Source organism: Coregonus lavaretus (genome assembly GCF_964263955.1).
Source record: "Coregonus lavaretus genome assembly, chromosome: 24".
Classification (NCBI taxonomy): domain Eukaryota; kingdom Metazoa; phylum Chordata; class Actinopteri; order Salmoniformes; family Salmonidae; genus Coregonus; species Coregonus lavaretus.
In genome coordinates, this window is record NC_140011.1 from 34,970,947 (window position 1) to 34,990,761 (window position 19,815).

The 19,815-nt window shown below is 46.9% G+C and overlaps 1 protein-coding gene across 1 annotated transcript in view; it reads left to right on the forward strand.

Moving 5' to 3' along the window:
* The window catches only part of LOC311100202 (voltage-gated potassium channel subunit beta-2), a gene marked incomplete at both ends in the record, with an annotated part of 32,028 nt that continues 12,213 nt past the window's right edge, over nucleotides 1-19,815 (forward strand). Inside the window, one exon of the mRNA XM_084141008.1 lies at nucleotides 1-281. Coding sequence (XP_083997134.1) covers nucleotides 1-281 — 281 coding nt within the window. The remainder of the gene's footprint in view (nucleotides 282-19,815) is intronic.

A 19,815-nucleotide genomic window follows, 5' to 3' on the forward strand; every position in this document is an offset into this window, starting at 1 on the left:
ATGTTTGCTGGAGACCGAGGTGACAGTGGTAAGGGAGGGAAGTTCTCGGTGGAAGACATGTATGGCATCAGCAAGAAACCCAAATCTTCGTCCTCTGCTTGGGAAACAACTGCCAAGAGCGGGTCCAGGAGAGCCCAGCAGAGGAGTGAGTCAGAGCTGGCCACCCAGATCCTGGAGGCCACCCACAGGCTGGTGGAGAAACGCAGACTGGAGCTGTACCTCAGAGAATGTGCAATCTCCCAGACTGACTATGAGGCTGAACGCACTGCCATGATATACAGGTGAGAGAGAGGTAGACGGAGAGCACTACCATGATATACAGGTAGGAGAGAGGTAGACGGAGAGCACTACCATGATATACAGGTAGGAGAGAGGTAGACGGAGGAGAGCACTACCATGATATACAGGTAGGAGAGAGGTAGACGGAGAGCACTACCATGATATACAGGTAGGAGAGAGGTAGACGGAGAGCACTACCATGATATACAGGTAGGAGAGAGGTAGACGGAGGAGAGCACTACCATGATATACAGGTAGGAGAGAGGTAGACGGAGGAGAGCACTACCATGATATACAGGTAGGAGAGAGGTAGACGGAGAGCATTACCATGATATACAGGTAGGAGAGAGGTAGACAGAGAGCACTACCATGATATACAGGTAGGAGAGAGGTAGACGGAGGAGAGCACTACCATGATATACAGGTAGGAGAGAGGTAGACGGAGAGCACTACTATGATATACAGGTAGGAGATAGGTAGACGGAGAGCACTACCATGATATACAGGTAGGAGAGAGGTAGACAGAGAGAGACAGAGAGAGTGAAGAGAAAGATGAAAGAGAGAGTGTAGCCCCACTCTCTCTAAAATGAGTGATACATATTCAAATGTTTAATGGTACAAAACATAATCATCTCCTTTTAACACCTTGTATGTCTTGTCCTAATTTATCAGTGGTAGTACACTCTTAGAAAAATAAGGTGAATCTAAAACGGTTCTTTGGCTGTCCCTATGGGAGAACCCTTTGAAGAACCCTTTTTGGTTCGGGGTCTAACCCTTTTGGTGTAAAAATGTATGTTCCAGGTAGAACCCTTTTGGATTACATGTAAAACCCTTTCCACAGAGGGTTCTACGTGGAATCCAAAAGAGTTCTACCTGGAACCAAAAAAGGGTTCTCCTATGGGGACAGCCGAAGAATCCTTTTTGAACCCTTTTTTCTAAGAGTGTAGACTAGAAAATAAATGTATGTTCTCATCACGTTCACTCAGATTCAATCAATCTGTAAACTATGAGAACAGATTTATATTCCAATACGTTTTAAATCTGATTTCCTAGTGTAGTGGAGGAAAGCCTCCTGATTTCACTCACACAGAATCAAATGAATTGTGAGAAAGAGAGAGAGGATGGGATTATGTTCATATAAGAGGAAGGGCGTAGGGTGTGGGTTGAGACAAATCAAACATCAGGCTTTGGGAGAGCGACATACAGGGGAACAGCCTGCTCTCATTACTCCTGCTAGCTGTGGCTAATCCACTGGCAAACTGTTTTAAAAATACATTTTCGGTACGGAGTTGTCACTTTGAATGGCCTGTTGGTGTGTGTGTTGTTTTCTACTCCAGAACCCAGGTGAAAGCCCCTGGCTTGTTTATCATCACTAAGAGATGATGGTGATATGACCTAAAAAAGTGTGACAGATGTGCATGCTGCTTTAGAAAAAATGTCACCTTGCAGTTATACATTTCCCCACTAGAGACCAACAGAATGCTAGTGTGTCCCAATAGCCCAGCACTGGATAACAGGATTTCTACACACAGATGGTGTAAAATATGGTTGTGTGAACCATATTTCTGACTGTAAAAATGCATGTTTGTGCCTGACATTCTAATCATGTCAGTGTTCGTAAGATGTGAGCCGCCTTTCTCACTCCCTGGCATCCTCTTTTTACCCAACAGCCAACCACTTCTAGCCCATTACCCTCAGCTTGACAGGGTTATGGTTAAGGTTAAAGGTCAATGTTAGATACATGATTTTACAGCTGTAGGTTAAGGTTTGGACTAATGCTAGGGTTAAGGGTCAAAGGTTGTGGTTGAGGTCAGGATTATGTATTTTCACTTTCAGCAGTTGGATAGGGACCTGCCCATGGTGCTGAAATTATTTCAGTTATGCTCTCCCAGTTTAAAGGCCCAATGTAGTCAAAATTCAGTTTTTCCTGTGTATTATATCATATGGTACAACAGCTGATGAAACTACCACTGTAAAAGTGTGACAAAATTTGATCAGTGTTATTTTCTGATAGTTGCTGGTTGAAAATACAATCTACACAGGACCTTCTATTCAGCAGGTTGTCAAGGGGTGCTGAAGGTGGGTGTGGTGCATGAATCAAGCGCAGGACGCAGAAGCTCAGTCCAAAAGACTTTAGTGCAATAATCACGTAGAAAATAAGCACAATAAGCCCGAAGGCTAAATCACGGCGCACACAGGCGTCAAACAAACGGCGCACAAACATGTGCGAAAACCCTCTCCAAAACACTGGAGGGAAGTACGTAGCTCCAACACGAAAACAGAAGAGCAATCACACACAAAGACAAACACAACCAACGAGAACTAAATAGGACACTAACGAGGACTAACAAGACACAGGTGTACAACATAAAGACAAAACCAAACGAACATGAAACATCGATCGGTGGCAGCTAGTACTCCGGGGACGACGACCGCCGAAGCCTGCCCGAACCAGGAGGAGGAGCAGCCTCGGCCGAAACCGTGACAGTACCCCCCCCTTGACGCGCGGCTCCAGCCGTGCGCCGACCCCGGCCTCGGGGACGACCAGGAGGACGCGGAGCAGGGCGCGCGGGATGGTCCCGGTGGAACTCCGACAGGAGAGATGGGTCTAGGATGTCCCTCCGCGGCACCCAGCACCGCTCCTCCGGGCCGTACCCCTCCCACTCCACGAGATACTGGAGACCCCCCATCCGGCGTCTGGAGTCCAAGATGGACCGAACGGTGTACGCCGGAGCCCCCTCGATGTCCAGTGGGGGCGGAGGAGTCTCTCCTATCTCATTGTCCTGGAGTGGACCAGCTACCACCGGCCTGAGAAGAGACACATGGAACGAGGCGTTAATATTCTTATACTCAACAGGTAGATGTAACCTATAACACACCTCGTTCAATCTTCTCAGGACTTTAAAGGGCCCCACAAACCGCCGACCCAGCTTCCGGCAGGGCAGGCGGAGGGGTAGGTTTCTGGTAGAGAGCCAGACTCGATCTCCGGGTGCGTACACCGGCCCCTCACTGCGGTGGAGATCGGCGCTCGCCTTGTGACGAAGGACGGCCCGCTGCAGGTGGACGTGGGCAGCGTTCCACGTCTCTTCCGAGCGCCTCATCCAATCATCCACCGCAGGGGCCTCGATCTGGCTCTGCTGCCACGGTGCCAGAACCGGCTGGTAACCTAACACACATTGGAAGGGGGTTAGGTTGGTAGAGGAGTGGCGGAGAGAGTTCTGGGCCATCTCGGCCCAGGGAATGTACCGTGCCCACTCCTCAGGCCGGTCCTGGCAATACGACCTCAGAAACCTACCCACATCCTGGTTGACACGTTCTACCTGCCCGTTACTCTCCGGGTGGTACCCTGAGGTAAGGCTAACCGAGACCCCCAAACGCTCCATGAACGCTCTCCAAACACGGGAGGTAAACTGGGGGCCTCGATCAGACACTATATCCTCGGGTACCCCGTAATGCCGGAAGACGTGGGTAAATAGGGCCTCAGCGGTCTGTAGGGCAGTAGGAAGACCCGACATAGGGAGAAGACGACAGGCCTTTGAGAACCGGTCCACAACGACCAGGATGGTGGTATTCCCCTGAGAGAGGGGAAGGTCTGTCACAAAATCCACCGAGAGGTGGGACCATGGTCGTTGTGGAACGGGCAGGGTTTGTAACTTACCCCTGGGCAGATGTCGGGCGCCTTACACTGAGCGCACACCGAGCAGGAGGAGACATAAACCCTCACATCCCTAGCCAAAGTAGGCCACCAGTATTTAGTGCTAAGGCAATGCACTGTCCGGCCAATACCCGGATGTCCAGAGGAGGGTGACGTGTGAGCCCAGTAAATGAGTCGATCCCGAATCTCGAGCGGAACGTACTTCCGACCCTCAGGACACTGTGGAGGGCTGGGGTCGGTACGCAACGCTCGCTTGATTTCGGCATCGACCTCCCACACCACCGGTGCCACAAGGCAAGACTCCGGTAGTATGGGAGTAGGCTCAATGGACCTCTCCTCCGTGTCATACCGCCGGGACAGTGCATCTGCCTTACCATTCTGGGACCCAGGGATTTTAAATACGAACCTGGTGAGAAACATACTCCATCGAGCCTGGCGAGGGTTCAGTCTCCTCGCTGCCCGGATGTACTCCAGGTTCCGATGGTCAGTCAAAATGAGGAAAGGGTTTTGAGCCCCCTCAAGCCAATGCCTCCACACCTTAAGGGCTTGAACTACAGCTCCCTGTCCCCAACGTCATAGTTACGCTCCGCCGGGCTGAGCTTTTTAGAGTAAAAAGCACAGGGGCGGAGTTTAGGTGGCGAGCCGGACCGTTGAGAGAGAACGGCCCCTATACCTGCCTCAGACGCGTCCACCTCAACCTGAAAGGGTAATGCAGGATCCGGATGCGCCAGCACCGGAGCCGACGTAAACAGGTCCTTCAGTCTCCCAAAGGCCCTGTCCGCATCAGCTGACCACTGCAGGCGCACCGGACCCCCTTTCAGAAGGGACGTGATGGGAGCTGCCACCTGTCCAAAACCCCGGATAAACCTCCGGTAGTAATTCGCAAAGCCCAAGAACTGCTGCACCTCCTTTACAGTGGTTGGGGTTTGCCAATTACGCACAGCGGACACACGATCCACCTCCATTCTCACCCCTGACGCGGACAACCGATAACCCAAAAAGGAGACCGACTCCTGGAAAAACAGACATTTCTCTGCCTTGACATATAGGTCGTGCTTCAACAGCCTCCTCAATACACGACGCACCAGGGTTACATGCTCGGCTCGGGTAGACGAGTACACCAGAATATCATCAATGTACACGACCCCCCCTTGTCCCTGCATATCCCGGAAAATGTCATCTACGAAGGATTGGAAGACTGATGGAGCATTCATCAACCCATATGGCATGACAAGATACTCGAAATGACCTGACGTGGTACTAAACGCTGTCTTCCATTCGTCGCCCTCCCTAATGCGCACCAAGTTATACGCGCTCCTGAGATCCAGTTTTGTGAAAAACCGCGCTCCATGCAATGACTCCGTCATGGTCGCAATCAGAGGGAGTGGATAACTGTATTTCACAGTAATCTGATTGAGACCACGGTAATCAATGCACGGGCGCAATCCTCCATCTTTCTTTTTCACAAAAAAGAAGCTCGAGGAGGCGGGAGAAGTGGAGGGCCGAATGTATCCCTGTCTCAAAGATTCGGCTATGTAAGTCTCCATAGCCTTTCTCTCCTCTTGAGACAAAGGATACACATGGCTCCGTGGGAGCGCTGCTCCTGCCTGGAGATCAATCGCACAATCCCCCTGTCTATGAGGAGGCAACTGCGTCGCCCTAGTCTTGCTAAACACGAGAGCTAAATCCCCATATTCAGGCGGAAGGTGCAGTGCGGGCACTTGGTTTGGACTTTCCACCGAAGTCGCCCCCACGGAAACACCCAGACATCGCCCCTCGCACTGAGCAGACCACCCATCGAGAGCCCTCTGTTGCCACGAAATAGCAGGGTTATGGGTGCTTAACCAGGGAATTCCCAGCACCACTGGGTACGCAGGAGAGTCGATCAGATACAGCTGTATAGTCTCTTCATGACCCCCCTGCGCACACATCCTAAGTGGCGCTGTGATCTCCCTAATCAACCCCGACCCCAACGGGCGGCTATCTAAGGCATGAACGGGAAAAGGTTTGTCAACAGGTAGGAGAGGGATCCCTAAATCTACACAAAACTTCCGATCAACAAAATTCCCAGCTGCGCCTGAATCTACTAGCGCCTTATGCTGGGAATGAGGTGCAACCTGTGGAAAACAAACAGGTATACAAAAGTGCGCAACAGAAAGCTCTGGGTAAGTGGGACGTCTACTCACCTGGGAGGCCCCCCCAGTGCGTGGCCTGTTGTCTTCTCCCCCGGAGAACCCTCCCCAGCACCTGGCCACAGTGTGCCCTCCACGACCGCACTTGGTGCAGGAGACAGGCCCCCTCGGGCTCCTCCTCCTCCTTTCTCTAGCGCCGGCACCCCCGAGCTCCATAGGGCTCGGCTCGGAGGTGCCGGAGGGCGGAATGGACGGACCCCCCTCGGGACGTCCACAGATGGCCAGCAGGGTGTCCAGACGGATGGACATATCGACCAACTGGTCGAAGGTAAGATGGGTATCCCTGCAGGCCAACTCACGTTGAACGTCCTCCCGTAGGCTACATCGAAAATGGTCGATGAGGGCCCGTTCATTCCACCCTGCGTCCGCCGCTAGAGTCCGGAACTCTAGAGCAAACGCCTGTGCGCTCCTCCTCCCCTGTCTCAAGTGGACTAGACGCTCCCCCGCCGCTTTGCCCTCAGGCGGATGGTCGAACACGGCCTTGAAGCGACGAGGGAACTCGGCGTAGGAGATGGTGTTGGCGTCCATCTTCCTCCACTCGGCGTTAGCCCACTCCAACGCCTTGCCCGTGAGACAGGAGATGAGGGCGGAAACGCTCTCGTGTCCCGAGGGCACCGGGTGTACAGTGGCCAGGTAGAGCTCCACCTGCAGGAGGAACCCCTGACACCCGGCAGCTGTTCCGTCATACGCCCTCGGGAGCGAGAGCCGAATCCCCCTGGGTTCCGGACCTGGGACTGGTGGACCGGCCGATGGGATTGGCAGGGTAGGTGGAGGCGTGGGTACCCCGCTGGCCTCCCATCGGTGCAAGGTGTTGATGACGTCCTGTAGAGCGGTCCCCAGTTGTCGTATCTGGTCATCTTGGCCGCGGACATGCTCCTCGAGCGACTCAGGCGTAACTGCAGATCCTGCTGATTCCATTCTGGTGTGTGATTCTGTCAAGGGGTGCTGAAGGTGGGTGTGGTGCATGAATCAAGCGCAGGACGCAGAAGCTCAGTCCAAAAGACTTTAGTGCAATAATCACGTAGAAAATAAGCACAATAAGCCCGAATGCTAAATCACGGCGCACACAGGCGCACAAACATGTGCGAAAACCCTCTCCAAAACACTGGAGGGAAGTACGTAGCTCCAACACGAAAACAGAAGAGCAATCACACACAAAGACAAACACAACCAACGAGAACTAAATAGGACACTAACGAGGACTAACAAGACACAGGTGTACAACATAAAGACAAAACCAAACGAACATGAAACATCGATCGGTGGCAGCTAGTACTCCGGGGACGACGACCGCCGAAGCCTGCCCGAACCAGGAGGAGGAGCAGCCTCGGCCGAAACCGTGACACAGGTTTGCATGGGCCGGAGTTTCGGCTTTCCATGGTGACATCACCATGCTGTAAATTGGTGAATAGACCAATAACAAAGAGAGTTCCAAACCTCTCTGTCAATAACAGCTATACTGAACAAAAATATAAACGCAACATGCAACAATTTCAAAGATTTTACTGAGTTACAGTTCATATGAGGAAATCAGTCAATTGAAATAAATGCATTAGGCCCTAATCTATGGATTTCACATGACTGGGAATACAGATATGCATCTGTTGGTCACAGATACCTTTAAAGAAAATGGCCTCACAATGGGCCTCAGGATCTCATCACGGTATTTTTGTGCATTCAAATTGCCATCAATAAAATGCAATTGTGTTTGTTGTCCGTAGCTTATGCCTGCCCATATCATAACCCCACCACCACCATTGGGCACTCTGTTCACAACGTTGACATTTGCAAAACGCTTGCCCACATAATGCCATACACGTGGTCTACGGTTGTGAGGCCGGTTGGACATACTGCCAAATTCTCTAAAACGATGGTAGAGAAATTAACATTCAATTCTCTGGTGAACATTCCTGCAGTCAGCATGCCAATTGTACGCTCCCTCAAAACTTGAGACATCTGTGGTATTGTGTTGTGTGACAAAACTGCACATTTTAGAGTGGCCTTTTATTGTCCCCAGCACAAGGTGCACCTGTGTAATGATCATGCTGTTTAATCAGCTTCTTGATATGCCACACCAGTCAGGTGGATGGATTATCTTGGCAAAGGAGAAATGGTCACTAACAGGGATGTAAATACATTTGTGCACAAAAATTGAGAGAAATAAGCTTTTTGTGCATATGGAATATTTCTGGGATCTTATATTTCAGCTCATGAAACATGAGACCAACACTTTACATGTTGCGTTTATATTTTTTGTTCAGTGTAGTTTTCAGTTTTCCCCTACCCACTCAGACCACTCCCAGACAGTCCTAGAAAAAGTATTGCTTGAGAAATAGTGTTTTGCTAAAAAGCTATTTATGCCAATTTTTATGGAAATCTTTTACAGTAATGGATTTGATGTTGATATAAACATGTCTGCATTGGACCTTTAACCCTCACATCATCACTGGTGCTGAAAAAGCTAATACATACATCATAAACTCTGCACACCAATGAAAAAGCATGGAAAAGATACCAGGCCTTTACTCACAATCCTAGCTAACTATCCAGTGCGCATTCCTATTTACTGCTTGGTATTCATATCCATTCTATTGTTACACATCATCATGTCATCTCCTCTCCTGCTAAAAGATTCCACAATATGATGTAATGTCATTGTGCAGAACGATGTATCCTGGAAAAGTAACACAAGTTATCTGTCTTTTCAGCTGTGAGAGGCTGTGTGATTCAAGGACAGTTTCTTGGAGCTGAGATAGCTCTCTAGTATATTATGAGGTTACATTCATGCATCTGGTTACTTTGGACTTTACCCTCACCTCTGAGCAATGAGCAGATTCTATCCTCTCACTGCACAGATGCACTGTTCATTTATTGGCTCACTGAGCCGAATTAATCCTGTGTGATTGGTTCACACCAGTCTCTCTGGTGTTTTCAACAGCACATGGGTTTATGCCTGTAGTTTGGAGACACCATTTGCAAGCAATGGTAAACGGCCACTGACATTCACTCCTATGCACAACAACTTTACCATTATGTTATTATGTAAAGTGTATTTGTATTTCACACAGCTGAGGTTGTCTTATCTACTGTATATTAATGTCAGTCTCATAAGGGATATTATGATGACACATTTTATTTAATCATGAGGTAAATGTTAGTAAATGTTACAGGTAAACAGGTAACTGTAAATGTATCATTTTGACATAGACATGTATTAATATAGTCTGTGTATGTAATCCTAGTTGGATGGGTTTGTGGAGCACTCAGATTCCCAACAAAAAGATCAATGCTTTAGTTTTGCTTTTAGGATCATTGATTTGTTTTGGTCTCCCTCAGTACACTAGCAAACCATCTGGCACCAATACTGTAGACTACCTGATGACTTATGTCATGGTTCCCCCAAAAGCCAATTGAATAAGAGCTGTCTCAACCATTGAGTCATATCCACATATATCCCTATCCCCACCATTCACTCTCATCTGCCAACAGTACTAGGCTGCATAATGCTAGCACTCTCTCACAGACTGTGGTTTATCAAGAGATTGCTCGACTGTAAGCCTGTGTTTCAATAAAGGGAGAGTGTGAGGGTGACAGAGACAGAGAGATGGAATGAAAAATAGGGGGAGGGGGAATCATCCTCCATATGCTTGAGTATTTATTGAAAAGGGAGTGGTCATTAGGGTTTATTGAAAAAAGGGAGGTTGCCTCTAACAGACATGAGTGTGCATGTATACAATGTATTGAATTTAAGGCTGGCAGTGCAGTCCAGGTTTATCGATGTGTATGCCTGTGCACCAGTGAAAGGGATTTTATAATTTTTCATTAGTTTCTTTATTTGTGAATTGTAAGACTGGTCTCATAGACTAGACATGACATAGTGAATCTGGGCAACTGAAGTTAGTATAATATGTTATGTTTGGTATGGTTACATAAGATAGAAGGCTACTTAAGGCAAAAAAAACGTCTAGCAACCCGAAGGTTGTGTGTTCGGATCTCATCACAGACAACTTTAGCATTTGAGCTAATTAGCAACTTTGCAACTACTTAGCGTGTTAGCTAAACCTTAACATTGACCCTTTTATTTAGCTAACCCTTTCCCTAACCTTAATCTTAACCCTTTAACCTAACTCCTTAACTTAATCCTAACCCCTAACCCCTACAGCTAGCTAACGTTAGCGTTAGCCACCTAGCTAACGTTAGCCACAATAAATTGGAATTTGTAACATATCATACATTTTACGAATTCGTAACATATTGTACGTTTTGCATATTTGGAACATATTGTACGAATTGCAATTTGTAACATATTGTACGAATTGCACTTGGTAATGGATGATGGAAGTCCACAAATTAATACATACCATACAAAACGTAACATATACTTGGAGTGTCTCGGATTTGCTTACAGAATAATATGAAATGTTCTGAGACGACCACGTTGGAATTGTGCTATTAGATTCACGCAGAATAGATAGTTATTTTCTCTGTTAGAAAGCACCCGTTTTGTTTGATGTGTACAGAGAGTGTGTGTGAGAGAGTACAGAGAGAGAGAGAGAGAGAGAGAGAGAGAGAGAGAGAGAGAGAGAGAGAGAGAGGGGTGGGTGGGCGCCTTTTGCAATCATCGACTTTGCATGTGTCGTGATTAACACGTTGGGACCCTCTGCAAGGAAAACCAGGGATTGGAATGATACTTCTGAAGAGAATTGCCATCATCATCTCAAATGAAACAGATGGACACAGGGAAACTGTGGCATCGATTTATGCATTTGATTAAATCATCTAATTTTTGCCGATCATGCCAATTATGCTTTGAAATGGTAACAGTGTGCAATGATCCTTTCTGATGAGGGAAATGTATAGCCTGACTGATATCCGAAAGAGATTATTATAGCAGTTATGCTATTGACAATATTCATCAAAGTGGATGAAATGAGCACACGATTTGGCGCTGCTGATGCTTCCTTTTGCATCAGTTCGATGTTGCATGAGGCTGGGCACTGTGCCAGATAGGGTTAATACACTGGATGTGTGCATTAGAAGATCATGGTGTTTTAGCGCGTGTTGAATTCTGTTAGCATATGCATTTATGGGGATGTGCGAAAATATGTCTGTAGCTCATCTACAGTGTGATTGTCGCAGCGCACTCCGGGGCTCAAGCTGGGCTCGACACTGATAGACTAACCTACGTCTGTAGCTGAAGAGGAGACAAGCAAGCTGATGAATGATTTACCACCCTACCGATCTATCAAGCTATAGCAAAAACATATAGCAAGCGTCTTCCTCGCCACCACGATCTTTCCGGATGTCTCTGCAAGACTAGGCAAGTCAGCTGGCTCGTCTCAAGTGAGGAATCTGTTGCGCTCGCCGTCCTTGGAGAGCGCAGTTCGAGAGGTAGCCTACCCGAGCCCATGGAGCTGCGCCCCTTGATCAGCCTAGGAGGACGACACTATGTACTAGCTCCCCGCTGATGATGATGGGAGGAATCAATGTTCTCACTAGAAACCTCTTGAGACTGAGCGAACTCTGAGGAGCTCCGCCTGGGCTGCAACAACACCAGACAGGAGAGAAGAGACCGAGACAGACCAGACGCTGACTCTGCGTGCGCCAGGTTGGGCCTGGATTCTTGCCGGCGCCTGTGGCTCTGGACAGATAAGACAAACCTTTCCTGTTTGGGCATTTGTCTGGACAGGGACATCTTAGCTCTATCACATCAAAAAAAAAAATATATGTAAATCTACACTCTACCAAAGCAGCTTAAAGTTGAAGCATCAATTTAGCAGACATTAGTATTTTGGGGTCTGACCCTAAGCAGCATCCCAAAGAGCCTCTCCAGGGGCCAGTTTAGTTTATCAGAGACTAGGCAGTGGTCACCATGCAGGTCTCTTTTGCCTGCACGGAGCACAACCTGAAGAGCCGCAGTGAGGACCGGCTTTGTGGCCTTCGCACTGCGCCACCCCCTGGGGGAGGCATTGGGGGAGGCGGAGGAGGGGGTGGAGGGAGCAGCCAAGGGGGTAATGGCAACTACAACACCCAGGGCTCAGCCAAGCCCAGGGAGCAGTCAGGGTCCCGCCCGGTACCCCAGGGCCATGCCCACATGAAGGAGGCAATAGGGCGCCACAGCAGCATGAAATACAGGTGAGCAGGGGGAGGGAGGGGTACGGAGTGGAGTGCTGATTATTTTGGGTGGAGAGGGAAAGGGCATGCCAACAGAGCTGGCACATACAGGTTGGGAGGGTATCTGATTCAATGAGTGTTTAAAAAAAAATGTTGTGCCTGAAGAGTAATGAAGGCTCATTAACCTCTACCTAAACGATGGATCATTATGATGAAGGACTCAGACACAGCCGTCTCACTCCCTGGAACATGATGGCAGCTCAGGTTACCCCTGAGCACTTCCACTTACCATGAAGGGCCTCTCAGACAGCACCGGCTGCCAGGGGTAACTTCATTGCGTTTCAATTAACACCTGATTTGTCGTGGAGGGTGAACAACTGCATTAGGGTTACATCATTTATGGGGCTGGGAGTTTTGGTGTTTGTGTCTCTCATGTCTATTCTTGCATGTGTGTGTAAGCTACGATGGAAATCCTCATCATATTAAGATGGTTTCCTGAGCATTTATAAACGTCGAATTCATCCAGCTGTGAACGTTATATTGCAAAGTACAGTAGGTACTATGTGCTCATTCAATAGGATTACTATCACCAGATGAAAACAATAATGGGACTGTTTCTATTTCACATATAGTGATATTGAAATACAGCAGAAAGACAGATCTGTAATCCCTTTTATTCATTCCAGAATCAGATTGAACGTAATAGAATTGAACAGTCTTTATAAGATTGAAGTCTGCCTACATCAGATTATGTAGGTAGGCAGCTATATTCTGGATGGGTAAAAGAAAATGCCCCTTAGCTCAACCCTGACACCATTCTCTTCACTCAATTATGTTTTCATTTAAGAGGCAGTTTAAATAGGGAATGAGGCTCAGGAGGAAATGGGATGCCAGGACATAGTGGTTTATTTCATTTATGCATATATTGATTTCATTGGATGGGGAATAATACCCCTGAAGGGGCGGCAGGTAGCCTAGTGGTTAAGAGCGTTGCGCTGGTAATCAAAAGGTTGCTGGTTTGAATCCCTGAGCTGACTAGTTGAAAAATCTGTCAATGTGCCCTTGAGCAAGGCACTTAACCCTAATTGCTCCTATAAGTCACTCTGGATAAGAGCATCTGCTAAAATGTAAATGGTTCTGTCATTGATTTTTTTTTTTTTTATGAGAATGCAGCCCATAAGGTGATGGAATAGGGACAGCTGCTCCAGTTGCCAGCGGTAACAACCTTGTGGTGCCTAGTGCCCACAGTGTGTGTTATTTCCAAAGCAGAAGACACCTCTGGTCCTTATTAGACTACCTCTACCGGAGCACTCATCTCCAAATTCACCCTGCTGCCACCACCATCGCTCCCCAGGGAACAGTGTCACTAAGCCCCATGCGCAAGGATGATTATCAGAGTGCACTTAATAAATACATATATTATTATTATTATTCGTCTGAAACATTATTTTCGACACACGTTACAGTAAAATGTTATGCATGAGAATCAGTTTGAATATGAACATAGAATATTAAGTCCCTTTCCCACGCTAACTAAAATGGCCAGCGAATACTAGGCCTTATCTCCTAAAACAAGCTTAATCAGTATCACTGTCCCCACCATCATAAATTGACATTACCTCACACAAGTATCTACTATAAGGCATGCTCATTAAAGTTCTCTTAAGGAGAACAGCAGACAGTGATGATAGTGATTGTAGCGAGCCCCCCTGTGTTGACTGTGTGAGTCTTCTGGTTCTGCATGTCTTCATCCACTCTGAGGGAAACAGCTGAGAAAGGGGAGTGGAGGTGGAGGTTGGTGATATCACTACCTCCCTTTTCTCTACATGTTCCCTAACTGCATATTCGAACTCATTAGCCAGAGCATTCATCAGAGCTGAGAGGGACTCCTCTTTGGCAGGTCGCAAAATAGCGGAGAAAAACACATGTACAAGTGTGTGTATTATACACGTGTGAAATGGAAGTGTTTATTTTTAGAAACATGCGTACAATACACACTTGTACATGTGTGAAACAGGACAAATATAAGCACCCACCAAATTATTATAATTATAAACAACACACTGGCCACCAGTGTCACTAACACTCTGTCTGTCTGTCTGTCTGTCTCTCTCTTTCTTTTTCTTTCTCTCTATAATGTTGTCTCTCACTCTCTCTCACTCCTGTCTCCTCTCTAATTCTCTAAATGTTCTCTCTCCCTGTAATCTCTCTCCCCTCGCTCCACCATTCTACTCCTCCCTTGATCTGTCTCCCCTCTCTCATTTTCCCTCTTACACTCCCTTCCTCTCCTCTTCTCAGTCAACACTTGCGGTGCATTGCAGCATTCTCTGCACCGTAGTCTGGAGAATCTGTTGTATGTATGTGTGTGTCTTTGTATGCATGTGTGTGTGTTTTATATTTGTTTTCATATAGAACGTCAGTAGGTGTAGATGTTGTATGAGAGTATGCATGCATTAGTATGTATGAACATGACAGCTTGTTTGTTTTGTGTGTGTGTGTTTGTGTGTGTGCACGACACATCTTCATGTGTTAAAGCCCTCCTTTGGGTGATGCTTAAGCAATGCAGTGTGTACATGTATATTTGCATACTCTGCCTATCCAGTTTGAGATTAAACTCCCCTGTCTTGTTGTATGTTCCAGTTCTTGTTGTATGTTCCAGTCTTGGTCTGAGTTGGAGCAAAACGGTTATTCTGCTGTCACCTTAGGATAACCCTTTTTGGTTCCAGGTAGAACCATTTTGGTTCCAGGTAGAACCCTTTTGAGTTCCAGGTAGAACCCTCTGTGGAAAGGGTTCTACATGAAACCCAAAAGGGTTCTACCTGGAACCAAAAGGGTTCTACCTGAAACCAAAAAGGGTTCTGCAAAGGGTTCTCCTATGGGGACAGCCGAAGAACCCTTTTAGGTTCTAGATAGCTCCTTTTCTTCTAAGAGTTTAATATAAGAGGGAAGCCTCCAGGGCCCGGTTTGCCCATAGCGATGGAATTTAGGCTTACTAGTGTTTTAACAATGCATCTTTCCTACAACGGCCGAAGATGTAACATGCGTTTCCCAAAACACCACGCAGAGAGAACAGTGCGTCGTTGGACCATGTGTCGAAACTGATCGAAAGAAAGACAGCGCTGTTCTCAGATCAGCTTTCTCAATTTAAATCTTACCTTAACATTATAATTATTTCACAATACTGAAGACGGATCAGCTCCTAGATGTTACCACCTACGGCTGCAACAATTGAGGCAGCTTTTTCTAATTAATGCTTACCCAATATAAATACTCTAAATCACAGATCATTGCGCACGTTAGGCTTCTCCACATCAATAAATATATTGAGACAAATTACAGACAGTAGCCCACAAGTAACAAAATAGAACTCAATTTATTGAACATGAAATGTATTTCAATATGAATTAAATGGGCCTGTTTATATTTTAATGCGGTCATCTCGGTTTTCATTTGAACCGTCTTTTTATACATCGCTTGTTTGTATCTATTGCAAAGACAATGGCAATTTTGTATTTGCAGTCAACTTTGTTCTGAAGTTATTGTGGCGGTCACAGAGAGACAGCTAAACCATATGATTCTATGTTTAGCGGAGATCTTTTGTGTATAAAGTAACGCGGGAGGGCAAAAAAGCAACTTAGCTGTTCGAGTGGTCTGAGGCAGGATTCTGAACGTTTTCAAGTGCAACGTTAATAACAATTGTTTTGGGAAACAGCTCGGAGAGTTAACAGTGCTCCTAGGAAGGTGCTAAGAAGTACTAAGCATTAAGATGCTTTTGGGAAACCGGGCCCAGGATTAGAAGAGCTGCTGATGGAAGAGTGCCAGGAGAACAAGGTCAGGTTAGGGTAGGGTTGTTAGGAGAAGGTTGTGGGAGACCAGCTCACAGACCAGCTTACAGACCAACACACAGACCAGCGGACAGACCAACACACAGACCAACACACAGACCAGCTCACAGACCAGCTCACAGACCAGCGGACAGACCAACACACAGACCAGCTCACAGACCCGCTCACATGTATGCATGTTTATATGCTCATATACTTTAGTATGTACTGTAGGCTATGTACTGTAGGCTATGTACTGTAGTATGTACTGTAGTATGTACTGTAGTATGTACTGTAGTATGTACTGTGGTATGTACTGTAGTATGTAATGTATCATTTGGGCTCCCGAGTGGAGCAGCGGTCTAAGGCACTGCATCTCAGTGCTTGAGGCGTCACTACAGACCCCCTGGTTCGATTCCAGGCTGTATCACAACCGGCCGTGATTGGGAGTCCCATAGGGCGGCGCACAATTGACCCAGCGTCGTCCGGGTTTGGCCGGTGTAGGCCGTCATTGTAAATAAGAATTTGTTCTTAACTGACTTGCCTAGTTAAATAAAGAAAAAAGAAAAATGTACTGTAGTATGTACTGTGGTATGTACTGTATTATGTTCCTTGGTATTTACTGTAGTATGTAGTATGTACTGTGGCATGTACTGTAGAATGTGATGTGGTATGTACTGTGTTATGTACTGTGGTATGTACTGTAGTATGTACTGTAGTATGTAATGTTGTATTTACTGTAGTATGTACTGTAGTATGTGTGTACTGTATGTTTCTTTGTGTATGTTTTGTGTGTTCTTATGCTTTTCTCTTTCTGTTAGTGTGTGTGTGTGTGTGTGTGTGAGTGTGAGTGTGTGTGTGTGAGTGTGAGTGTGTGTGTGTGTGCATGTGTGTGTTCATATAGTCCCCCACAGACTGACAGACAGCAGCTTTGCGGATCGCAGCACTGCAGAGGGGGGAGGGGGGCAGTTGTCACACATACTGACAATGACAGTGACACTCCATCACCCAGAAACCCCCCCAAAATAATAATAATAATAAATAATAAATAATACAATAATAATAATAATGTGTATTTTGTATATCTAGCAGTGGCAGCTCTAATTCATACATGCCCCTCTGTTTGTGTGTTTGTCTCTCTGACTGTATCAGGGCCCGATCCTAACTTAATTTCAACTCTCAAAGTCACATTGATGCATGATATACGCTAAAGGCTTCAGCCTCAGTTTGTGTTCTCCAAAGAAATTAGAGGATATAATTAAGCAAGCATATTGAGCTACACTCTTAGAAAAAAAGGTGCTCTCTAGAACCTAAAAGGGTTCTTCGGCTGTCCCCATAGGATAACTCTTTGAAGAACCCTTTTTGGTTCCAGGTAGAACCCTTTCCACAGCGGATTCTACATGGAACCCAAAAGAGTTCTACCTGGAACCAAAAAGGGTTCTCCTATGGGGACAGCGGAATAACCTTTTTGGAACCCTGTTTTCTAAGAGTGTAGAGACATAAGCTACTATGGGAGCTGTGAAAACAGGCTTTCAGGAAAGGCTTGAGATTTTTTGTAGATACTGTATCAGCTAAAATGTCATATATCTGTGTTGATGTGGTCAGTATGTTATGATTTGAATCCCTGTCAGTGTTGAAAGTGAGAGCTACACTGTTTTTCCCAGGGTCTGGATTTTTTGGGGAAATAGAATGACTAATGTAATTTACTAAAAAAAGTGCTCCATCCTCTCTCTCCCTGCAGATACATCTACGTTGGATCAATTACACATGCGTTATTTATTGAGAGTACATGTGACTGGCACACAAACACACATCATGCCTATGTATGTACACACACAATGGCAAACAAATGCACAATTCTAAAAATAGCTGGCCAGGCTAATAACAATAGACCAGGGAAAATAAAACAGCACTCGACTGCCTCGATCTAAACGCTCTGACAGTCTGTCTCTTTCCATCGAGCTATTTGTAGCGGACGCAGACAGACAGACAGACAGACAGGCAGGCAGGCAGGCAGGCAGGCAGGCAGGCAGACAGACAGACAGACAGACAGACAGGAAGGCAGGCAGGCAAGCAGGCAGGCAGACAGGTATGCAGGCAGGCAGACAGGCAGACAGTTAGACAGGCAAGTAGACAGGCAGGTAGACAGGCAGACAGGTAGACAGACAGGCAGGTAGACAGGCAGACAGGTAGATAGTTAGACAGGCAGGTAGACAGGCAGGCAGGTAGACAGGCAGACAGGCAGGCAGACAGTTAGACAGGCAGGTAGACAGGCAGACAGGCAGACAGGCAGGTAGGCAGACAGGTAGAGAGGCAAGGCGCAGGAGATGAAAAGACAGTTAGCAGCAATGAGTTCTGCTGCAGCTCTGCTGCCTCTCCAGTTGGCTCCTCAGCTAATTAGAATGGAGGAGAGCACCCACGAAGGTGGGGAGTAGGAGGAGGAGGAGGAGGGCAGGGATGAAGCCCGCAGAATTTCAGTGGCACACACTTCCATGACCAGGACTCACTGCAGCTCTCTGATTCCACTTCTATCCTTACCTTCAAAGGTCAGATTTCTGGGTAATCAGATGTGGCATGCCCAATACTGGGCTCTCCAACCATAGAAATCATTTAAATCAGCCCGTGTGGAGAGGAGAATATGTTATTACGGATATACGACTATATACAGTGCCTTCGGAAAGTATTCAGACCCCTTGACTTTTTCCACATTTTGTTAGGTTACAGCCTTATCCTAAAATTGATTGAATTGTTATTTTCCCTCATCAATCTACACGCAATACCCCATAATGACAAAGCAAAAACAGGATTTTTGAAAATGTTGCTAATTTATATTTATATTTATTTAAATATTACATTTACTTAAGTATTCAGACCCTTTACTCAGTACTTAGTTAAAGCACCTTTGGCAGCGATTACAGCCTTGAGTCTTATTGGGTATGACGCTACAAGCTTGACACACCTGCACATGGGGAGTTTCTCCCATTCTTCACTGCATATCCTCTCAAGCTCTGTCAGGTTGGATGGGGAGCGTTGCTGCACAGCTATTTTCAGGTCTCTCCATAGATGTTCGATCGGGTTCAAGTCGGGCTCTGGCTGGGCCACTCAAGGACATTCAGAGACTTGTCCCGAAGCCACTCCTGCGTTGTCTTGGCTGTGTGCTTAGGGCCGTTGTCCTGTTGGAAGGTGAACCTTCGCCCCGGCCTGAGGTCCTGAGTGCTCTGGAGCAGGTTTTCATCAAGGATCTCTCTGTACTTTGCTCCGTTCATCTTTGCCTCGATACTGACTAGTCTCCCAGTCCCTGCCGCTGAAAAACATCCCCACAGCATGATGCTGCCACCATGCTTCACCGTAGGGATGGTGCCAGGTTTCCTCCAGAAGTGACGCTTGGCATTCAGGCCAAAGAGTTCAACCTTGGTTTCATCAGACCAGAGAATCTTGTTTCTCATGGTCTGAGAGTCTTTCAGTGCCTTTAGGCAAACTCCAAGTGGGCTGTCATGTGCCTTTTACATTTACATTTTAGTCATTTAGCAGACGCTCTTATCCAGAGCGACTTACAGTTAGTGCATACATTTTTTTTTTTTTTTTTTTTTCATACCCCCTGTGGGAATCGAACCCACAACCCTGGCGTTGCAAACGCCATGCTCTATCAACTGAGCTACATCCCTCCCTGCCGGCCATTCCCTCCCCTACCCTGGACGACGCTGGGCCAATTGCACGCCGCCCCATGGGTCTCCCGGTCGCGGCCGGCTAT